This window comes from Dipodomys spectabilis, unplaced genomic scaffold (genome assembly GCF_019054845.1).
Source record: "Dipodomys spectabilis isolate Male_0828 unplaced genomic scaffold, ASM1905484v1 ptg000266l, whole genome shotgun sequence".
Classification (NCBI taxonomy): domain Eukaryota; kingdom Metazoa; phylum Chordata; class Mammalia; order Rodentia; family Heteromyidae; genus Dipodomys; species Dipodomys spectabilis.
Genome location: NW_024870943.1, coordinates 1,968,577 through 1,986,085, shown reverse-complemented (window position 1 = coordinate 1,986,085; position 17,509 = coordinate 1,968,577). Strand labels below are relative to the sequence as shown.

At 50.6% G+C, this 17,509-nt stretch overlaps 1 protein-coding gene and 1 long non-coding RNA gene across 2 annotated transcripts in view; one reads left to right on the top strand and one right to left on the bottom strand.

The window, feature by feature from the left end:
* Nucleotides 1-10,278: 10,278 nt before the first annotated feature.
* On the bottom strand, nt 10,279-17,339 carry LOC122125818. Its single transcript, XR_006150781.1, has 2 exons — nt 17,286-17,339; nt 10,279-10,419 (listed from the first exon to the last, which is right to left on the bottom strand). It is a non-coding gene; the product is annotated as an uncharacterized LOC122125818 (long non-coding RNA).
* Znf615 (zinc finger protein 615) overlaps nt 12,625-17,509 on the top strand; it is a 52,990-nt gene continuing 48,105 nt past the window's right edge. Inside the window, exons 1-5 of the mRNA XM_042700434.1 lie at nt 12,625-12,681; nt 12,759-12,857; nt 13,545-13,665; nt 14,457-14,585; nt 16,708-17,306. Coding sequence (XP_042556368.1) covers nt 12,655-12,681; nt 12,759-12,857; nt 13,545-13,665; nt 14,457-14,585; nt 16,708-17,306 — 975 coding nt within the window. The 5' untranslated portion in view covers nt 12,625-12,654. The remainder of the gene's footprint in view (nt 12,682-12,758; nt 12,858-13,544; nt 13,666-14,456; nt 14,586-16,707; nt 17,307-17,509) is intronic.

Here is a 17,509-nt window from a genome sequence, read left to right as displayed (position 1 = left end):
GTTTATTGGAGATAAGAGTCTCAAGGACTTTCCTGCCCAGGCTGGCTTTAAACTGTGATCCTCAGATCTTAGTCTCCTGAGTAACTAGGATGACAGGTCTGAGCCACCAGCACCGGGAAATACTAGTAATCTTTTTTTTTTTTTTGGGGGGGGGGTCCAGTCATGGGGCCTGAACTCTGGGCCTGGGCGCTGTCCCTCAGCTCTTCAGCTCAAGGCTAGCACTCTACCACTTGAGCCACAGTGCCACTTCCGGCTTTTTTCTTTTTGCTTATGTGGTGCTGAGGAATCAGCATGCAAGGCAAGCACTCTATCACTGAGTCACCTTCCCAGCCCCAATACTTGTAATCTTATAGTGCAATTATTACATGTTAACTTTTCAGATATGAAAGTTTATTTATAAACTGGGGCTGACTCATGCCAGTAATTTTGAGGTCTGAGTATTGCAGTTCCAAGCCAGCCTGGTAAGGTCAATCTGAGACACTTCTCTCCAATTAATGAGCAAAAGAGCCAGAGATCAGAACTGTGGCTCAAGTAGTAGAGCACCAGTCTTGAGTGGAAAAGCTCAGGGACAGAATCCAGACCCTGAGTTCAAGCCCCAGGACTGGTATAGAAAAGAAATATGAAGCTAGGCACTGGTGGTTCATGCCTGTAATCCTAGCTACTCAGGAGGATGAGATCTGAGTATCACGGTTCAAAGCCAGCCCAGGCAGGAAAGTCCATGAGACTCCAATAAAGGACTAGAAAATCGGAAGTGGTGCTGTGGCTCAAGTGGTAGAGCATTCACCTTAAGCTGAAGAGCTGAGAGATGGTGCCCAGGCCGAGAGTTCAAGCCCCATGACCAAAAAACAAAACAACAAAGAAATATGAAAATGTCTTCATAATTCATATGAATTATGGAATAATTATTTTTACATCAATGGAAACTTAGGGGAGACCTAAGTTAAGAAATGATAGACAATGATTTGTAAGGAAATGGATGGACCTAGAACAAATCATGTTAATTGAGGTAAGCCAAGCTTAGAGAGACAAACAGCATGTTTTCTCTCATATGTAGAAGCTAGATCTAAAATGCATGGGCAAATGGTAAATTGCACAGGTCTCTATGCATTCACACTCAGCAAGACCAAAAGAGGAGACTCTCAGGAGAACAGAAAGCAATGCCTATGACAATGTGAGCATATGAAATAATATTTACTGAAAGGAACTCTAGGAAAAGAAAACAAGAGATTTTTTTTTTGCTGTTTGTTTTCTTTTTGTTCTACTTGTTTATCTGTCTTTGGGAGAGTAAGGGGAGGCACAGAAATGGAGGGACACAGAGTGTCCAAAGGCAGCAGTGGTCCTCACTGCATACTATGTGGAAAATGAAGTCTAGAACTAACTGTTGGGTGGGGACTGGGGGGGGGGGGGGCAAAATCTGGGGAGAGCAAGGGAAAGGGTGAAATTGTCCAAAAAGAAATGTATTCCTTCCCTGACTTATGTAATTGTAACCCTATTGTACATCACCTTCATAACAACAATTACAAAAAATATTTTTGGTTGGTTGTGACGCTTGAACTCTGGGTCTGGGCACTGTCCCTGCACTCTTCAGCTCAAGGCGAGGGCTCTACCCCTTGAGCCACAGTGACACTTCCGGTTTTCTGGTGGTTTATTGGAGATAAGAGTCTTATGGACTTTCCTGTCCAGGCTGGCTTTGAACCCAGATCCTCAGATCTCGGCCTCCAGAGCAACAAGGACTAAAGGAGCCAGGCACCAGCGTTATACGCTCTTCTCTTCAGCATCTGAACCCAAGATGACCAGAAATTGTCCCTTTACACACACGCACACAGTGGGACTAGAAACGCGTGTGAGCCACTGTCTCAGGATCTCAATGTGCACGTGAGGCCAGGACCCTGAGGCCTGCACGCAGAGAAAGTCCAGGGACGCCAGTTACCCAGCACAACCGCTCTGTCGCGCTGTCATCCTCCTGGATATTCGCACCGTCTTGGCGCCCTGGATCGGGGATATTTCTTCAATGCTTGATTGGATGGAGTCACATTTTATCTTCAAGAGGAACCGCGATGCTGTTCCACGGAAGGATTTTCTCCAAACACCCAGTTTGGTATCCACACTTTGGGTCTTAGTCTGTGAATCGACGCGGCAGTGAAGACGTCAGTTCAGGCGGGCGCATGTGGCTCATGCCCGGACTCCTCTCTACTCAGGAGATTGAGATCTGAGGTCGCAGTTCGAAGCCAGCCCATGCAAGAAAGTCTGTGAGACTCTTATGTGCAATGAACTTCTCAGAAATAGCCCCAAGTGGAGCTGCTCAGCACCGGGACCCCGCCCCCCAGAGTCTGGCCCCGCCCTTCAGAGTCGTGGACACGCCCCTCAGCGCCCTGACTCCGCCCCCAGTACCTTGCCTCATCTCAGTACCTTGGTCTCCCCTTAGCAGCCTCCTCATAGGCCTGGAGTCTCCTCTGGCTCCACCCCCTCTGCCACTGTCAATCCAGGAAGGCCCCGCCCACTCGGTCTCTGGCCTTGGAATGCCCCGCCCCTTCTCGCCCTCTCGTCCTATCCTGTCCAGGCCAGTCTCGTCCCACGTCCCACCCCTTAAGGCCCCTCCCCCAGATCACATTCCCTCCCTTTTTGCTCCGCCCCTTATGTCCGCCCTCTTTCTGGCTGCGCGCGCAGCCCCTCTCAGACCAGGAAGCACGTGGCGCAGAGGGGAGCTCGCGGTGCGGTTCCTGAGTCTCCTCTGGTGTCACAGTAAGTGTGCGTCCTACGGGTGTCCGCAGCCCCCACGGCGGGATCCAGGTCCCCGGAGCCCTCGCGCGGCCCTCCTGCCCGGCGGCCTGGCTCGCCAGCCGGTCCTCCCTGACATCTGCCGGCCCTGGCGCGGCCCCCGCGCCCGGACCCCGGCGTCCCCCCCCCCCCGTCGGTGCGCGCGGGGTCCCGTCTCCCGGCTCCTCCCCCGCCCCTCTTCCACTCCGGCCCTCGGCACCTGCCGGCCCCTGGCTCCTCCTGAGCCCTCTGGCCCCTGTACCCGGCTCCTCCCGGCTCCACCGGACGCTGGCCTCCGGTTTCCCATCCCACCTTACCTCACCCCTACCCACCTCACCCCACATCACCCCTACCCACCCCATTCACCCCACCTCACCCCACCCCACTTCAGCTTACTTCGCTCCCCCACATCCCCCTCCCCCAATCTTTACCCTGCCCTGCGTCCCTCCCCATCCTCTCTTGGGCCAGCCCACAGTTTGGGAGAACCTGAGGCCTGCCTTTGTTACACCAGACATGTGCGTGGGGCTTTGTATAGGTGATGGAGTATCCCAACTAACTAGGCCCGTGGGAATTGGAACCAACGATGGGAGGAAGCACTCAGTCTATCTCCCTGGAAGCCTTTTATTAGCCACGTGGTGACTGTCTCCAGCTCCCAAAGCTTTGGAGAACAGCCCAGTTTGATTTTCCTGGGGATTTTTTTGTTGTTGTCGGTCGTGGGGATTGAACTGGGTGCTGTCCCTCAGTTCTTCAGCTCAAAGCTAGCACCTGGCTCTGGTGGTTCAAGCCTGTAATCCTAGCTACTCAATGGGGATTTTTATAGGAAGGGATTTCACGCAGGTGGTGTTTGCCAAAGGAAGCTTACAGAAGCAAAACAGCATAGGCAAAACATAATCTTGACTTGGTCAGCATGACTGATACTATCAATGCTATTGATAATTGATTACAAAAAGTCAAAACAGAGCCAGGTGCCCTTGGCTCACGCCTATAATCCTAGCTACTCAGGAGGTTGAGATCTGAGGATCACAGTTCAAAACCAACCCAGGAAAGTCTCTTATCTCCAATAAATCACTCGAAACTGGAAATGGTGCTGTGGCTCAAGTGGTTGAGCACTAGCTGAAGATTGAAGAGCTGAGGGACAGAGCCCATGCCCAGAGTTCAAGCCCACGACTGACCAAAAAAAGAAGCCAAAACATGGGGCTGGGAAAGTAGCTCAGTGGTAGAGTGCTTGCCTTGTATGCATGAGGTCCTGGATACGATTCCTAGGCACTACATAAGCAGAAAAAGCCAGAAGTGGTGCTACGTGGCTCAAGTGATAGAGAGCTAGCCTTGAGCTGAATTGCTGAGGGACAGCTCCCAGGCCCAGAGTTCAAGCCCCATGACTGGCAAAGAAAAAAAAAAGTCAAAACGTAACCTTGAGTAGAGGTAGTCTATTTTAGAGAAATGATTTTTTTTTTCTGTTATTAGGCCTTGAACTATGGTGCTGTCCCTCACTCAGCTCTTCAGCTCAAGGTGAGCGCTCTACCACTTGAGCCACAGTGCCACTTCTGGTTTTCTGGTGGTTTATTGGAGATAAGTCTCAAGGACTTTGCAACCCAGGCTGGCTTTGAACCATGATCCTCAGATCTCAGCCTCCTGAGTAGCTAGGATGACAGGCATGAGCCACCTGCACCTGGCCAGAAATGATTTTTATTATAAGCTCCTGACTAACATGGTAACTCAGTACAGCTGGTGATAAGCTTCAGGATTGTAACTTTGTTCTGTTTCTGATTTCACATTTTACAGTGAGGGCAAAGGATCATCAGATTGGGTAGAGGTCAGGTGGGGTGATGGGGTAGGGAAAACAGGAAGAGAAAAGAGCCCTAACAGCAGGTGGCAAGTACATAATGGGGTGCAGGCTTTGCAAAAAATCAGTTGCGTGAATAAAGAGGAAAGCAAATAGAGACTGGCAAAACTCCATCTCCAGAAAGATCCAAAACATCACATAAGTAACAGGGTGCAGGAAACCCCAGAGCACTTCCGAATAGAAGGAGAGGAGAACAATTTACATTTGTGCAGAGCCATTTGGTCCATGGGAAAGAGGGGTCTCTGCTTACAAGGAGAGTAGAGGGAGCAGGGTCCATGGTTGTAAGCCTAGCCACTCAGGAGGCTGAGATGTGAGGATGGAGGTTTGAAGTCAGCCTGAACAGGAAAGCCCCATACATTTGTTGTTATTGTTGTTTTTAGGCCACAGACTGGGACTCAAACTTGGTATCTGATGCTTTTTTGCGCGGTAGCTTTGGTGCTTCAACCCCTCCACACGTCCAACTGCTCCAGGAGAATCTTAGCTCCAATTAACCACCAAAAAGCCAGAGTGGGGCTGTGGCTCAAGTGGTAGAGCACCAGCCTTGAGGAAACAAACTCAGGCACAGGGCCCAGGTCCTGAGTTTAAGCCTCAGGACCTGCATTCCCCATCACTCCATGAGTGAGCAGCACAAAACCGTCTTCCCCCATGGTGAGGTCCTCCCTGGGCTGGGGCCGGGACACAGGGAGAGTGTTGTTGTATGTGAGCATTAAACAGGATATTTTCAGCACTCAGGACTGACTTCTGGAAAGTGGTATTGCCTGAGGAGGAAGCCCAGGGAGGAGGAAGAGGAAAGACAAGGAGCAGGGATGGCGGCTGTGACTCAGGTAAAGCCGTGTGGCGTCTCCTTCCTGTGCAAAGAGCTGGCCTGGGCACTGGCTGTGCTGACACCTGCCTGCCACGTGTGTTCACATCCCCCACACCTTCCCTCAGCCCTGTCCCCTCCACTGGGCATGGGCACACGCCCACCAAGAGTTCCAGTGTCCTTGCTGAAACCTCTCTGCTGGTATTCTTTTCGGCTTTGGGTTTTCTCTTTTATTGCCTCCGCAGTCCTGGGGCTTGATTTCAGGACCTGGGTGATGTCAGCATCCTGAGTGGCTAAGATTCCAGATGTGGGCCCTGGTGCCTGGCTGTGTTCTTTTTTTTTTTTTGGTCCAGTCTCGGGGCTTGAATTCGGCCTAGGCGTTGTCCCTCAGCTCTTCAGCTCAAGGCTAGCGCTCTACCACTTGAGCCACATCTCCACTTCCGGCTTTTTTCTTTTTGCTTATGTGGTGCTAAGGAATCAAACCCAGGGCCTCATGCATGCAAGGCAAGCACTCTACCACTGAGCCACCTTCCCTGGCTGGGTTCTTTTTAACACGATCATACTTCCTCACTTTCTCAGAAGAATGCCTGGATGTGCAATTTCATGTAGCTTATCATTGTGTGCCATCTCAAGCACTAGGGAAGTCCCATTCCTTCTTTCCCTCCCTTCTTTCCATGTCAAACCAAAGACACCATTATAAACTGTAAAATCTTGAAGTTTTTCCCTATCCCTGGCATGTTGATTGCTTTGTCACGGTAGGCATCGGATTATAATTCCATGTAATCCATTTTCTGAGTCCATGGATGTGTATGTGTGTGAAATGCTTTTGGATTTTTCCTTCAGGACAGTTGGCATCTGAGGACATGGTGGTGGATTTCACCCGGGAGAGGTGGCGGTGCCTGACCCCGGCTCAGCGCGCTGTGTACAGGGACGTCGTGCTGGACACCTTTGGGAACTTGATCTCCTTTGGTGAGCACCCCCTCCCTGCATAAATCAGAGTTTTACTCTTGGCCTTGGTTTCCCCTAAATGCCTGGAGAGCTCCAAGTTCCATGACTAGATGTAAAGGCTCTCTGGATTCAGAGATAGAAACATACTAACATGGCCTCAGTACTTTCACACCCATCCTTTGTCCTGCTCCGATGGGCCACTTCTGTGTCCCACAGTTTTAAGTGAGTTTGTGTGTATGTCAGCTATGGCAGGCTTGTCTCCCTTTCTCCTTTGTTCCTTTTTTTCCTTCCTCTTCTTCCCTTCCTTTCTCTATTCTCCTCCCTTTCCTTTCCCTTCCCTCTCTAGAGCTTTGTACGGCAGGTACAATGGAAGACCTCCTTCCATCCCTCTCTGCATCCCTTCCTTCCTCCCTTCCTGTCTGCCTTCCTTCCTTCTTTCCTTCTTTCCTTCTCCTTCCTCCCTTCCTCCTTTCAGGTGTCTCTGCCTCTCTTCCTTTCTTCTTCCTCCTCCTTTTCCTCCTCCTCCCTGCTTTTTTTTTCTGAGAAAAGGTCCCACTTTGTAGCCCTGACTGGCCTTGAACTTGCCATTGATCCTCTGAGTGCTGGGATTACACACAGATGACACCACACTCAGCTCATGGCAGTCTTTGTATCCATTTCCTCATCCTTCTGACTGGGTAGTTCTTGCGTTGCTGTCTGCACATTAGAGTGTCCTCTGAAGTGTTCAAATGGAGGCAGTATGATGAATGTGTGAACTATCCTTTGATCCATGTGTGATGTCTCTTTTTCCCTGTAAGTGTGGGACTGGGGATTCCGGAAAGGCCACAGAGCATTGTCTTTCTTTCTTTTTTTTTTTTGTCAGTCACGGGGCTTGAACGCTGGGCTTGGGCGCTGTCTTTGCGCTCTTCAGCTCAAGGCGAGCGCTCTGCTCTACCACTTGAGCCACAGCGCCACTTCCGGTTTTCTGGTGCTTTATTGGAGATAAGAGTCTCATGGACTTTCCTGCCCAGGCTGACTTGGAACCGTGATCCTCAGATCTCAGCCTCCTGAGTAGCTAGGATTACAAGCATGAGCCATGGCACCCGGCAGTGCATTGTCTTTCTATAAACAGGAGTCTTCCCTCCCAGCGTGAGTGTGCTTTCACTGTTGGAGCTCAGGAAAGAGCCCTGGGTGGCACAGAGCCACATGACACTTCTAGGAGAGCTGAATGGTTAGGAAGGAGTCAAAGATGTGAGATCAGGTAAGAGCTCAGGTGTGCAGAGATGGAGCAGGGGAACCTGGGCATGAGTTTCTGTAGGAAAACTAAAGTGTCACTGCTGTGAGTCCTAAGGACTTTAGAATATCCCCACTTGTGCCCTGTCCTGCAGAGTAATATGCCATTCTATGTCTCCACTGTATTCCTTGTGTCCATTGAAGTACTCTAGGCTGGCTCTCCAGCTAATGGTGGGTGTGCAGTACCCCAGTGTCTCTTCTGAGTAGTTTATTTATTTATTTTTTTTGGGTCGGGTCGTGGGGCCTGAACTCTGGGCCTGGGCGCTGTCCCTCAGCTCTTCAGCTCAAGGCGAGCGCTCTACCACTAGAGCCACAGCGCCACTTCCGGCTTTTTTCTTTTTGCTCATGTGGTGCTGAGGAATTGAACCCAGGGCCTCATGCATGCAAGGCAAGCGCTCTACCACTGAGCCACCTTCCCAGCCCCTGAGTAGTTTATTAAAGATAAGAGTTTCACAGACTTTCCTTCCTGTGCTAGCTTTGAACCGTGATCCTCAGAGCTCAGCCTCCTCAGCCCCCAGCACCTAGCCCCAGCCATGTCTTTTATATGCTGACTTCATTTCCTTCAGATGCACAACTAGAGCTAGGTGGTGGGACATTCCACTTATATTTTGTTATTTTTCTGCAACACAATTTCTTTTTATTTGTTTCTTTTTAAAGAGGAAATTACTTGTTTATTTTATCATGGGTTACTCTTCATTTTTTATTAACTTGAATATCATCTAAATGTAATCAGCCTGTATTGTTTAGTGTAAGTGCTAGACATCTCTTGTTCATGTTAAAATCTATTTGCTGTGAGCGGGGTGAAGGCAGTTTATAGCACATATTCCAGGTGTGTGTTTTTTTTCTTTTTTGTTGGTTGTGGGTCCTGAACTCTGGGCCTGGCTGCTGTCCCTCAGCTCTTCAGCTAAAGGCTAGCACTCTACCACTGGAGCAACAGTGCCACTTCTGGTGTGCTAGTGCTTAATTGGAGATAAGGGTCTCATGGACTTTCCTGCCCGGGCTGGCTTTGAACCGTGATCCTCAGATCTCAGCCTCCTGAGTAACTAGGATTACAGGCATGAGCCACCAGTGCCCAGCTTTTTCTTTTCTTTTTCTTTTTAATCAGTCATGGGGTTTGAATTCTGAGCTTGGGCGCTGTCCCTGAGCTCTTTAGCTCAAGGTGAGCACTCTACCACTTGAGCCACAGCGCCACTTCCGGTTTTCTGAGTGGTTTGTTAGGGATGAGAGTCTCATGGACTTTTCTGCCCAGGCTGGCTTTTAATGGTGGTCCTCAGATATCAGTCTCTTGAATAGCTAGGATAACAGGCATGAGCCACCACACCCAGCTTCTGGCATTCTTTTTCTTTTTTTTGGGTCTGGTGGTGGGGCCTGAACTCTGGGCCTGGGCGCTGTCCCTCATCTCTTCAGCTCAAGGCTAGCACTCTACTACTTGAGCCACAGCGCCACTTCCAGCTTTTTTTTTCTGCTTATGTGGTGCTGAGGAATCGAATCCAGGGCCTCAAGCATGCAAGGCAAGCGCTACCACTGAGCCACCTTCCTAGCCCTCTTCTGGCATTCTTATATTGAATTCTTCCTCTTTTTCCCCAGCCTCTGCTTTGCAATTGAAAATTGCCAGTTAATGCCTTTTGTAACTGCTTTTGGGCCCTGAACCATCATAACACATTGTGTGATATGTAGCATTAATTATACACAGTCAGTATGTTGTAAACAGGCATTTTTCGTCTGTGGTTATGATATAACCATATGGCTTTTGTGAGTTAGGTGTACCATGAGACCCTGTCACGGGGAGGGTCGGGGGGAATCCTGTCTTCCTGGAATCCTGTCTTCTTGTCCACAAACTTGCTGAGTATGTAAGTATTTCTCACAGGTTGTTTGAAATGAGGCTTAGCTTAAATTGGATTCCATGTGATCCACTTTGCAATAAAAGAATCCTATTCTTTTTGTGTTCCTAAATATTGGATTTTATGTTTCTCAGTATAAATAGGACTCCTCAGTGTGTGTGTGTGTGTGTTGTCATTTTTGCCATGGTATTCTGTTTTCCAGCATGAAATACTCTATGATTAATCAGATGGGAGCTCTATATCTTGCAGGTACCTCTCCTAGATATATAATTAAAGAATTTCCACCCAGCAGAGGCAGTGGTAGGGCAGAAATACCCCAAAGTCATGAGGACAGAGTCACTGACGAGTTTTCCTGCAAGTAAGTCTAGAAAGCTCCACGTGAGTGGGAGTGGGAGTGGAGCAGCGCTGAAGGCTGTGCTAAATGGCGGAGGAGAGCAGGAGGGTGGGGGTCACGTGGGGAAGTAACCCATGAGCCCGTGGCTGGGACGGCCCCTCCAGGAGCCCCTGCGCAGGCTCCTGCCGTACCTGTGTGAAAGGCCAGGAGTGAGGACTGAGGTGGAGTCGTCCGCCCTTGCCAGGCCCCCCATGTCACGCCCTTGGGGGAGTCCCTCCAGTGGGAATACACACATTGTCCCTGCAGGTGATGAGACCTCCATCTGTTACTCAGGCATAGACCCAAAGCACACATTGGGGCAAAGTGTTATGAGTGCAGCGAGTGTGGCAAGGTGTTCAGCTACCTCATGGCCCTAGAGCGTCACCAGCTGAGCCATACCAGGGAGAATCTGCACCTCTGTGCCACATGTGGGAAGGCTTTCTCCACACGTTCTCCTCTCTTGGTTCATGAGCAAAGCCATAGTGGTGTGAAGCGCCAACCCTGTGCAGAGTGCGGGAAGGCTTTCTCCTCACATTCCTCTCTCATGGTTCACAAGTGAAGCCATAGTGGCAAGAAGCCCTACCTGCATTCTGAGTGCAGAAAGGCATTCCGGAAGTCCAAGCAGCTCACTGTGCACCGCAGGCTGCACACTGGGGAGAAGCCATATGCATGTGAAAAGTATGGCAAGGCCTTCCGCAAGCGTGCCACCCTCATAGCACACCAGGCTGTGCACACTGGCCTCAAACGCCACAGGTGCGCCAAGTGCGGGAAGGCATTCAGGCACAACAGGATGTACACTGGGGACATGCTGGAGTGCGTGTGTGGCAAGGCCTTCAGCACGCATGGCTGCCTTGAAGCACACCAGACTGTTCACACTGGATGCAAGCCACATAAGTGTGAGGATTGTGGGAAGGTGTTTGGAAGCCGCACCGCTGCACCCAGTGTGGGAAGGCATTCCCACAGAAAAATGACCTCGCGTGCCACCTTAGGACACACACCGGTGAGAGTCCATTTAAATCCCACACAGAACGCCACAGCCACCTTGCCATCCACACAGGACACAAGCCCCACCAGTGCAGAGTGCAGGAAGGCATTTTTCTGGAAGACAAAAGTTGTGCGCCACCAACAAACACACATCGGCAAGGGCCCTTACATGTGTGACATGCGGTATGGTGTGCAGCCGGCGCTCCAATTTCGTGTGCCATTGCACGCAGGCTTCACACCCAAAAGAAGCCCCACCAGAGGGCAGCAAGGCGAGAGCCATCCACGCGGGAGGTATTCTCCACGGGGGCTGGGAAGGTGGCTCAGCGGTAGGTCACTCAGTGTTGGAGACTTTCCCAGCAGCTGCCAAACTCCTGAGATTAAACCTCAGGACACGCGCGAGCAGGATAGCATTTTCTTGAGGATGGTTATACAGAACTGCTGCTGTTAAACTTTACTGCTGCTCTATTCAGAATCCATGTTTTAGTCCATAAAATAACCTTTTAAAAAGAAAAGAATTACTGAGCAATTGACGATTTCTATCCATATGCGTTTTATTCATTTCTGCACAGCTTGGCCCCCAGCACCGGGCTTCCTCCACACACTGACTCCGCCCCCAGCGCCAGGCCCGCCTCAGCCCCAGGCCTGCCCTGGCAGCCTCCTCTGAGGCCTAGAGTCTCCCTGGCTCCACCCCCTTTGCCACTGTCAGTCAAGGATGGCCTCACCTATTAGCTCTCTCTTGGCCCAGACCAGTCTTATTCCCCGCCCACCAACCCTCAGTACTGGTCCTATATACTGGGTTTTGTTCTGGTCATGCCCGTTCCACTTTTTCATTGGTTTCTTCCTGGCCCTCCCCTCTAGCCCGCCCCCAGCTCACGTTTCCCTCCGTGTTTGCCCCGCCCCCTGTCACTGCGTGCGCAGTTACCCGCCAGACCAGGAGTCGGTTGGTGTGAGGGGGAGCTCGCGGTGCGGACTGCGTGTTTCTCCGGGAGGAGTAAGTCTGCGTCCCGGGTATCCGGAGCCCCCGCGCGGCTCTCCTGTCCGGCGGCCTGGGGTCTCCGGCCGGTCCTTCCTGACTTCCACCGGCCCGGCGCGGCCGCGGCGCTCGGACCCCAGCGACCCCGCGTCGCTGCGAGCCGGGCGAGGGTGGCGGGGTGGGCGCGGCCGCGGCTCTTCCCAGCCCTCTTGGACAGCCGGCCCCTGGCACCGTCTTCCACTCGGTCCTCCGGGCCCGGCTTGGGGTCTGGGACCCGACCCGCCTCTCCGGCCTCCGGGCCCTAGGCCAAGTCGTCTGGACAAAGGCCACGACTCCCGGCCCCAGCCGCGGCCCTCCAGCCCCGAATTCCCACATAGGTGGCGGGGTACAGGAAATGTGGGAGCACTTCCGAATGAAAGGAGAGGAGAACAATTTGCATTTGTGCAGAGCCATTTGGTCTGTGGGGAAGAGGGGTCTCTGCTTACAAGGAGAGTAGAGGGAGCAGGGTCCATGGTTGTAAGCCTAGCCACTCAGGAGGCTGAGGTGTGAGGATGGAAGTTTGAAGTCAGCCTGGGCAGGAAAGTCCCATACATATGTTGTTGTTGTTTTTAGACCACAGACTGGGACTCAAACTTGGTGTCTGATGCTTTTTTTGCTCGGTAGCTTTGGTGCTTCAACCCCTCCACACGTCCAACCGCTCCAGGAGAATCTTGGCTCCAATTAACCACCAAAAAGCCAGAGTGGGGCTGTGACTCAAGTGGTAGAGCACCAGCCTTGAGTAAACAAGCTCAGGCACAGTGCCCAGGTCTTGAGTTCAAGCCCCAGGACCTGCATTCCCCATCACCCCATGAGTGGTATGGAATGAGCCCAGGACCATCTTCCCCCATGGTGAGGTCCTCCCTGGGCTGGGGCCGGGACACAGGGAGGGTGTTGTTGTATGTGAGCATTAAACAGGATATTTTCAGCACTCAGGACTGACTTCTGGAAAGTGGTATTGCCTGAGGAGGAAGCCCAGGGAGGAGGAAGAGGAAAGACAAGGAGCAGGGATGGCGGCTGTGACTCAGGTAAAGCCATGTGGCGTCTCCTTCCTGTGCAAAGAGCTGGCCTGGGCACTGGCTGTGCTGACACCTGCCTGCCACATGTGCTCACATCCCCCACACCTTCCCTCAGCCCTGTCCCCTCCACTGAGTGTGGGCACAGAAGAGCATCACCCACCAAGTGTTCCTGTGTTCTTGCTGAAATCTCTCTGCTGGTTTTCTTTTCAGCTTTTGGTCTCCCTCCCCACCAAGCACCCAGCCCTGCATCTTGAATTCAGGGCCTGGGTGCTGTCCTGAGCTCTTTTGCTCAAGGCTGCTGCTCTACCACTTGAGTCACAGCTCCATTTCTGGCCTTTTTGGTAGTTTATTGGAGGAAAGATGCTCATGGGCTTTCCTGCTCCAGTTGGCTTTGAATCCTGATCCTAAGATCTCTGGCTTCTGGACTGGTTAGGATTCTAGGCGTGTTCATCATACTTCCCCACTAACTCTGAAGAATGCTGGGATGTACAATTCCATGTCATTTTTTTTTTGTTTTTTTGTTTTTTGTTTGCTTTGGGTATCATATCAAAGAAACTTTTCAAACTGTAAAATCCTGAAGTTTCCCTCTTGTGTTGAATTCTTTGTCATGGTAGGCATTGATTATAATTCTGTCTAATATTTTTTCTGAGTCTGGACTGTGTGTGAAATGGTTTTGGATTTTCTCCTTGTGGACAGTTGACACTTGAGGATGTGGCAGTGGATTTCACCCGGGAGGAGTGGCGGTGCCTGACCCCGGCTCAGCACGCTCTGTACAGGGACGTCATGCTGGACACCTACAGGAACCTGGTCTCTGTGGGTGAGCACCCCTCCCTGCACAAGTTGGGAGTTCTGCTCTTGGCCTTGGTTTCCCTTGAGTGCTGCCTGGAAAGCCCCACGTTCCTTGACTAGACATAAAGGTCTACCAACTCAGGGACAGAAACATGCTAATGTGGCCTTCGGACTTTAATAACCTTCTTTTGTCCTGCCTCCTATGTCCCACAGCTTAAGTGAGCACCTGTGCATGTCAGCTTTTGCAGGCTTGTCTCTTGCTCTCCTTTGTTCTTTTTTTCCCCTCACCTTTTCCCCTTCTTTTCTCCACTCTTCTCCTTTTCCCTTCCCTTCCCTCTCTAGAGCTTTGTACATGCTAGGCAGATCCTCTCATCACTGAGCTACATATCAAGCACTATGGCAGTCCTTCCTTCCTCCTTCCTTCCTTCCTTCCTTCCTTCCTTCCTTCCTTCCTTCCTTCCTTCCTTTCTTCTCCTCTACCTTCTCTTCCTCTTCCTCATCATTTTTTTTTTTTTTTTTGAGAAAAAGTCCCACTTTGTAGCCCTGGATGCCCTTAAACTTGCCCCTGAACTTCTGAGTGCTGGGATGACACACAGATGACACCACACTAAGCCCAGAGCTGACTTTGTATCTATTTCCTTGTGCTTCTGACTCAGTAGTTCTTGCGTTGCTGTCTGCACATTAGAGTGTCCTCTGAAGTGTTCACATGGAGGTAGTCTGCTGAATGTGTGATGCATCCATGTGTGATGTCCCCTTTTCCCATAAATGTGGGACTGGGGATTTCAGAAAAGCCACAGCACATTGTCTTTCTATAAACAGGAGTCTCTCCTCCCAGCGTGAGTGTGATTTTGCCATTGGAGCTTGAGGAAGAGCCCTGGGTGGCACAGAGCCACGTGACAACTCCAGGAGAGCTGAATGGTTGGAAAGGCGCCAAAAGTGTGAGTGCAGGTAAGAGCTCAGATGTACAGAGATGTAGCTGGGGAACCTGGATGGGAGTGGTTTTCTGTAGAAAACCAAAGTGTCTCTACTGTGAGCCCTAAAAGACTTTAGAATTTCCACACTTGTGCCCTGTTATGCAGAGTAATATGCCACTCTGTGTCTCCACTGCATTTTCTGTGTCCATTGAAGCACTCTAGGCTGGCTCTCCAGCTAATGGTGGGTGTGCAGTACCCTTGCATCTCTTTCATACCCTGACTTCACTTCCTTCAGATCCACACCTAGAGCTGTATGGACATTCCACTTGTTGTATTTATTGCTTTTTCTACAACACATTTTTTTTTTTTTTTTTTTGTCATGGGGCTTGATCTCTGGGCCTGGGCACTGTCCCTCAGCTCTTCAGCTCAAGACAAGTGCTCTACCACTTGAGTCACAATGCCACTTCTAGTTTTCTGGAGATTAATTGGAGATAAGAGTCTCACAGACTTTCCTGCCTGGGCTGGCTTTGAACCGTGATCCTCAGATCTCAGCCTCCTGACTAGCTAGGATTACAGGCCTGAGCCACCAGTGGCCTGCCTCATTTTTTTTGGCCGGGGCGGGGGGGGGGGGGGAGGTTGGTTGGTTGTGGGACATAAACTCTGGGCCTGTTGCTGTCCTGGAGCTCTTCAGCTCAAGGCTAGCTCTTTACCACTTGAGCGACAGCCACAGCGCCACTTCTAACTTTTTCTGCTTATGTGGTACTGAGGAATCGAACACAGTGCCTCATGCATGCAAGGCATGCACTCTATCACTGAGCCACCTTCCCAGCCCTGTATTTTTTTTTATTGTGAAAATACTGTACAGAGGGGTTACAATTACGTGGGCAAGATAATGAATACATTTCTTATCAAGCATTGTAGCCTCCTCCTTTGTTTCCCCTTCCCATCCCTTCCCATCCTCCCCCCTGTATTTTTTTTTTTAAGAGGAAATAGCTCGGGCTGGGAAGGTGGCTCAGTGGCAGAGCACTTGCCTTGCATGCCTGAGGCCTTGGGTTCGATTCCTCAACACTACATAAGCAAAATGAAAAAAGCTGGAAGTGGCGCTGTGGCTCAAGTGGTAGAGCACTAGCCTTGAGCTGAAGAGCTGAGGGACAGTGCCCAGGCCCAGAGTTCAGGCCCCATGACCGGACCCCCCCCCCCAAAAAAAGAGGAAATAGCCTATCAGTTTATCATGGTTTTTGTTTTTTTTTTTTTTTTGGTTGTGGGGCTTGAACTCTGGGCCTGAGCGCTGTCACTCAGCTCTTCAGCTCAAGGCGAGAGCTCTACAACTTGAGCTACAGCGCCACTTCTGATTTTCTAGTGGTTTATTGGAGATAAGAGTTTCACGGACTTTCCTGCCCAGGCTGGCTTTGAACCTCGATCCTCAGATCTCAGCCTTCTGAGTAGCTAGGATTACAGGTGTGAGCCACGGGTGCCCAGCTATGGGTTACTTTTTTGTTTGTATGTTTTGTTACCGGCATCTAAATGTACTCAGCATGTATTGTGCAACATAAGTGCTAGATACCTCTTGTTCATGTTAAAAGTCTGTTCACTACTAATATATGTAGGCTGTTTATAGCATGTAGTCCAGGCTTTTTTGGTTTTGGTTTCTTTTCTGGCATTGTATTGAATTCCTCCCTTTTTTGAAATTGTATTGCAATTCTTCCCCCTGCTTTGAAATTCAAACTTGCCAGTTATTCTGTAAACTGCTTTGGGCTCTGAACCATTACAACATATTATATGATATGTGGCATAAATTTGTACATATTCAGTATGTTGTAATAGGCATTTTTTCCCTTTGGTTACAATATCACCATAGGGCTTTTGTGAGTTAAGTATGTAGTGGGACCCAGGGGAAAGTCCTGTGTTCCTGTCAGTGAGATTTGCTTTCCTCATAGGTTGTTTGAAATGAGGCTTACCTTCTCATAAGGTAGATTTCATATGATCCATTTATAATAAAGAATCTTATTCCTTTTGTGTTCTTACATATTGGATTTTCTGTGCTCAGAGTTCACATGGCTCCTCTGTGCCTGTGTAATTTTTTCTGTAGCATTCTCTCCTTTAGCATGAAATACTTAGCTATGTGATTAATCAGCATGGAACTTTATATCTTCCAGGTACCTCTCCTAAGCATATAATTAAAGAATTACTACCCCATGCCGGCAGCTGTAGGGGAGAAATAACCCAAAGTCATGAGGACGGAGGCACTGATGAGTTTTCCTGCGAGGAAATCCAGAAAGCTCTGCGTGAGTGGGAGTGGGAGTGGAGCAGCACTGAAGGCCGTGCTAAAGGGGTGCTTGTGGTCCACAGAGAAGAGGGCAGTGGCGGAGGAGAGCAGGAGAGTGGGGGTCATGCGAGGAAGCAGCCCATGAGCCCGTGGCTGGGACGGCCCCTTCAGGAGCCCCTGCGTGGGCTCCCGCAATACCTGTGTGAAGGGCCAAGGGTGAGGGCTGAGGTGGAGACATCCGCCCTCGAGGGGGTCCCCATGTCGCGCTCTGGGGAGAGCCCCTCCAGTGGGAACACACACATTGCCCATGCATGTGATGATGCTCCGACATGTTCTCCCTTATGCACACGTAAACTCAAAGCACACATTCAGGAAAAGCCTTACAAGTGCCGAGAGGGTGAGAAGACATGCGGCTACCGCTTGTCCCTGGTGCATCACCGGCAGAGCCGCACTGGGGAGAAGCTCCACCACTGTACTGAGTGTGGGAAGGCTTTCTCCACACGGTCCTGTTTCTTGGTTCACGTGCAGTGCCACAGAGGCATGAAGCATTACCAGTGTGGAATGTGTGGGAATGGTTTCTCCAAGCTTTCTGATCTCTTGGTTCATGAACAACACCATAGTGGAGTAAAGCCACACCGCTGCCCAGTGTGCGGGAAGGTGTTCAACCAGCTGTCCAGCCTCACTGTTCACTG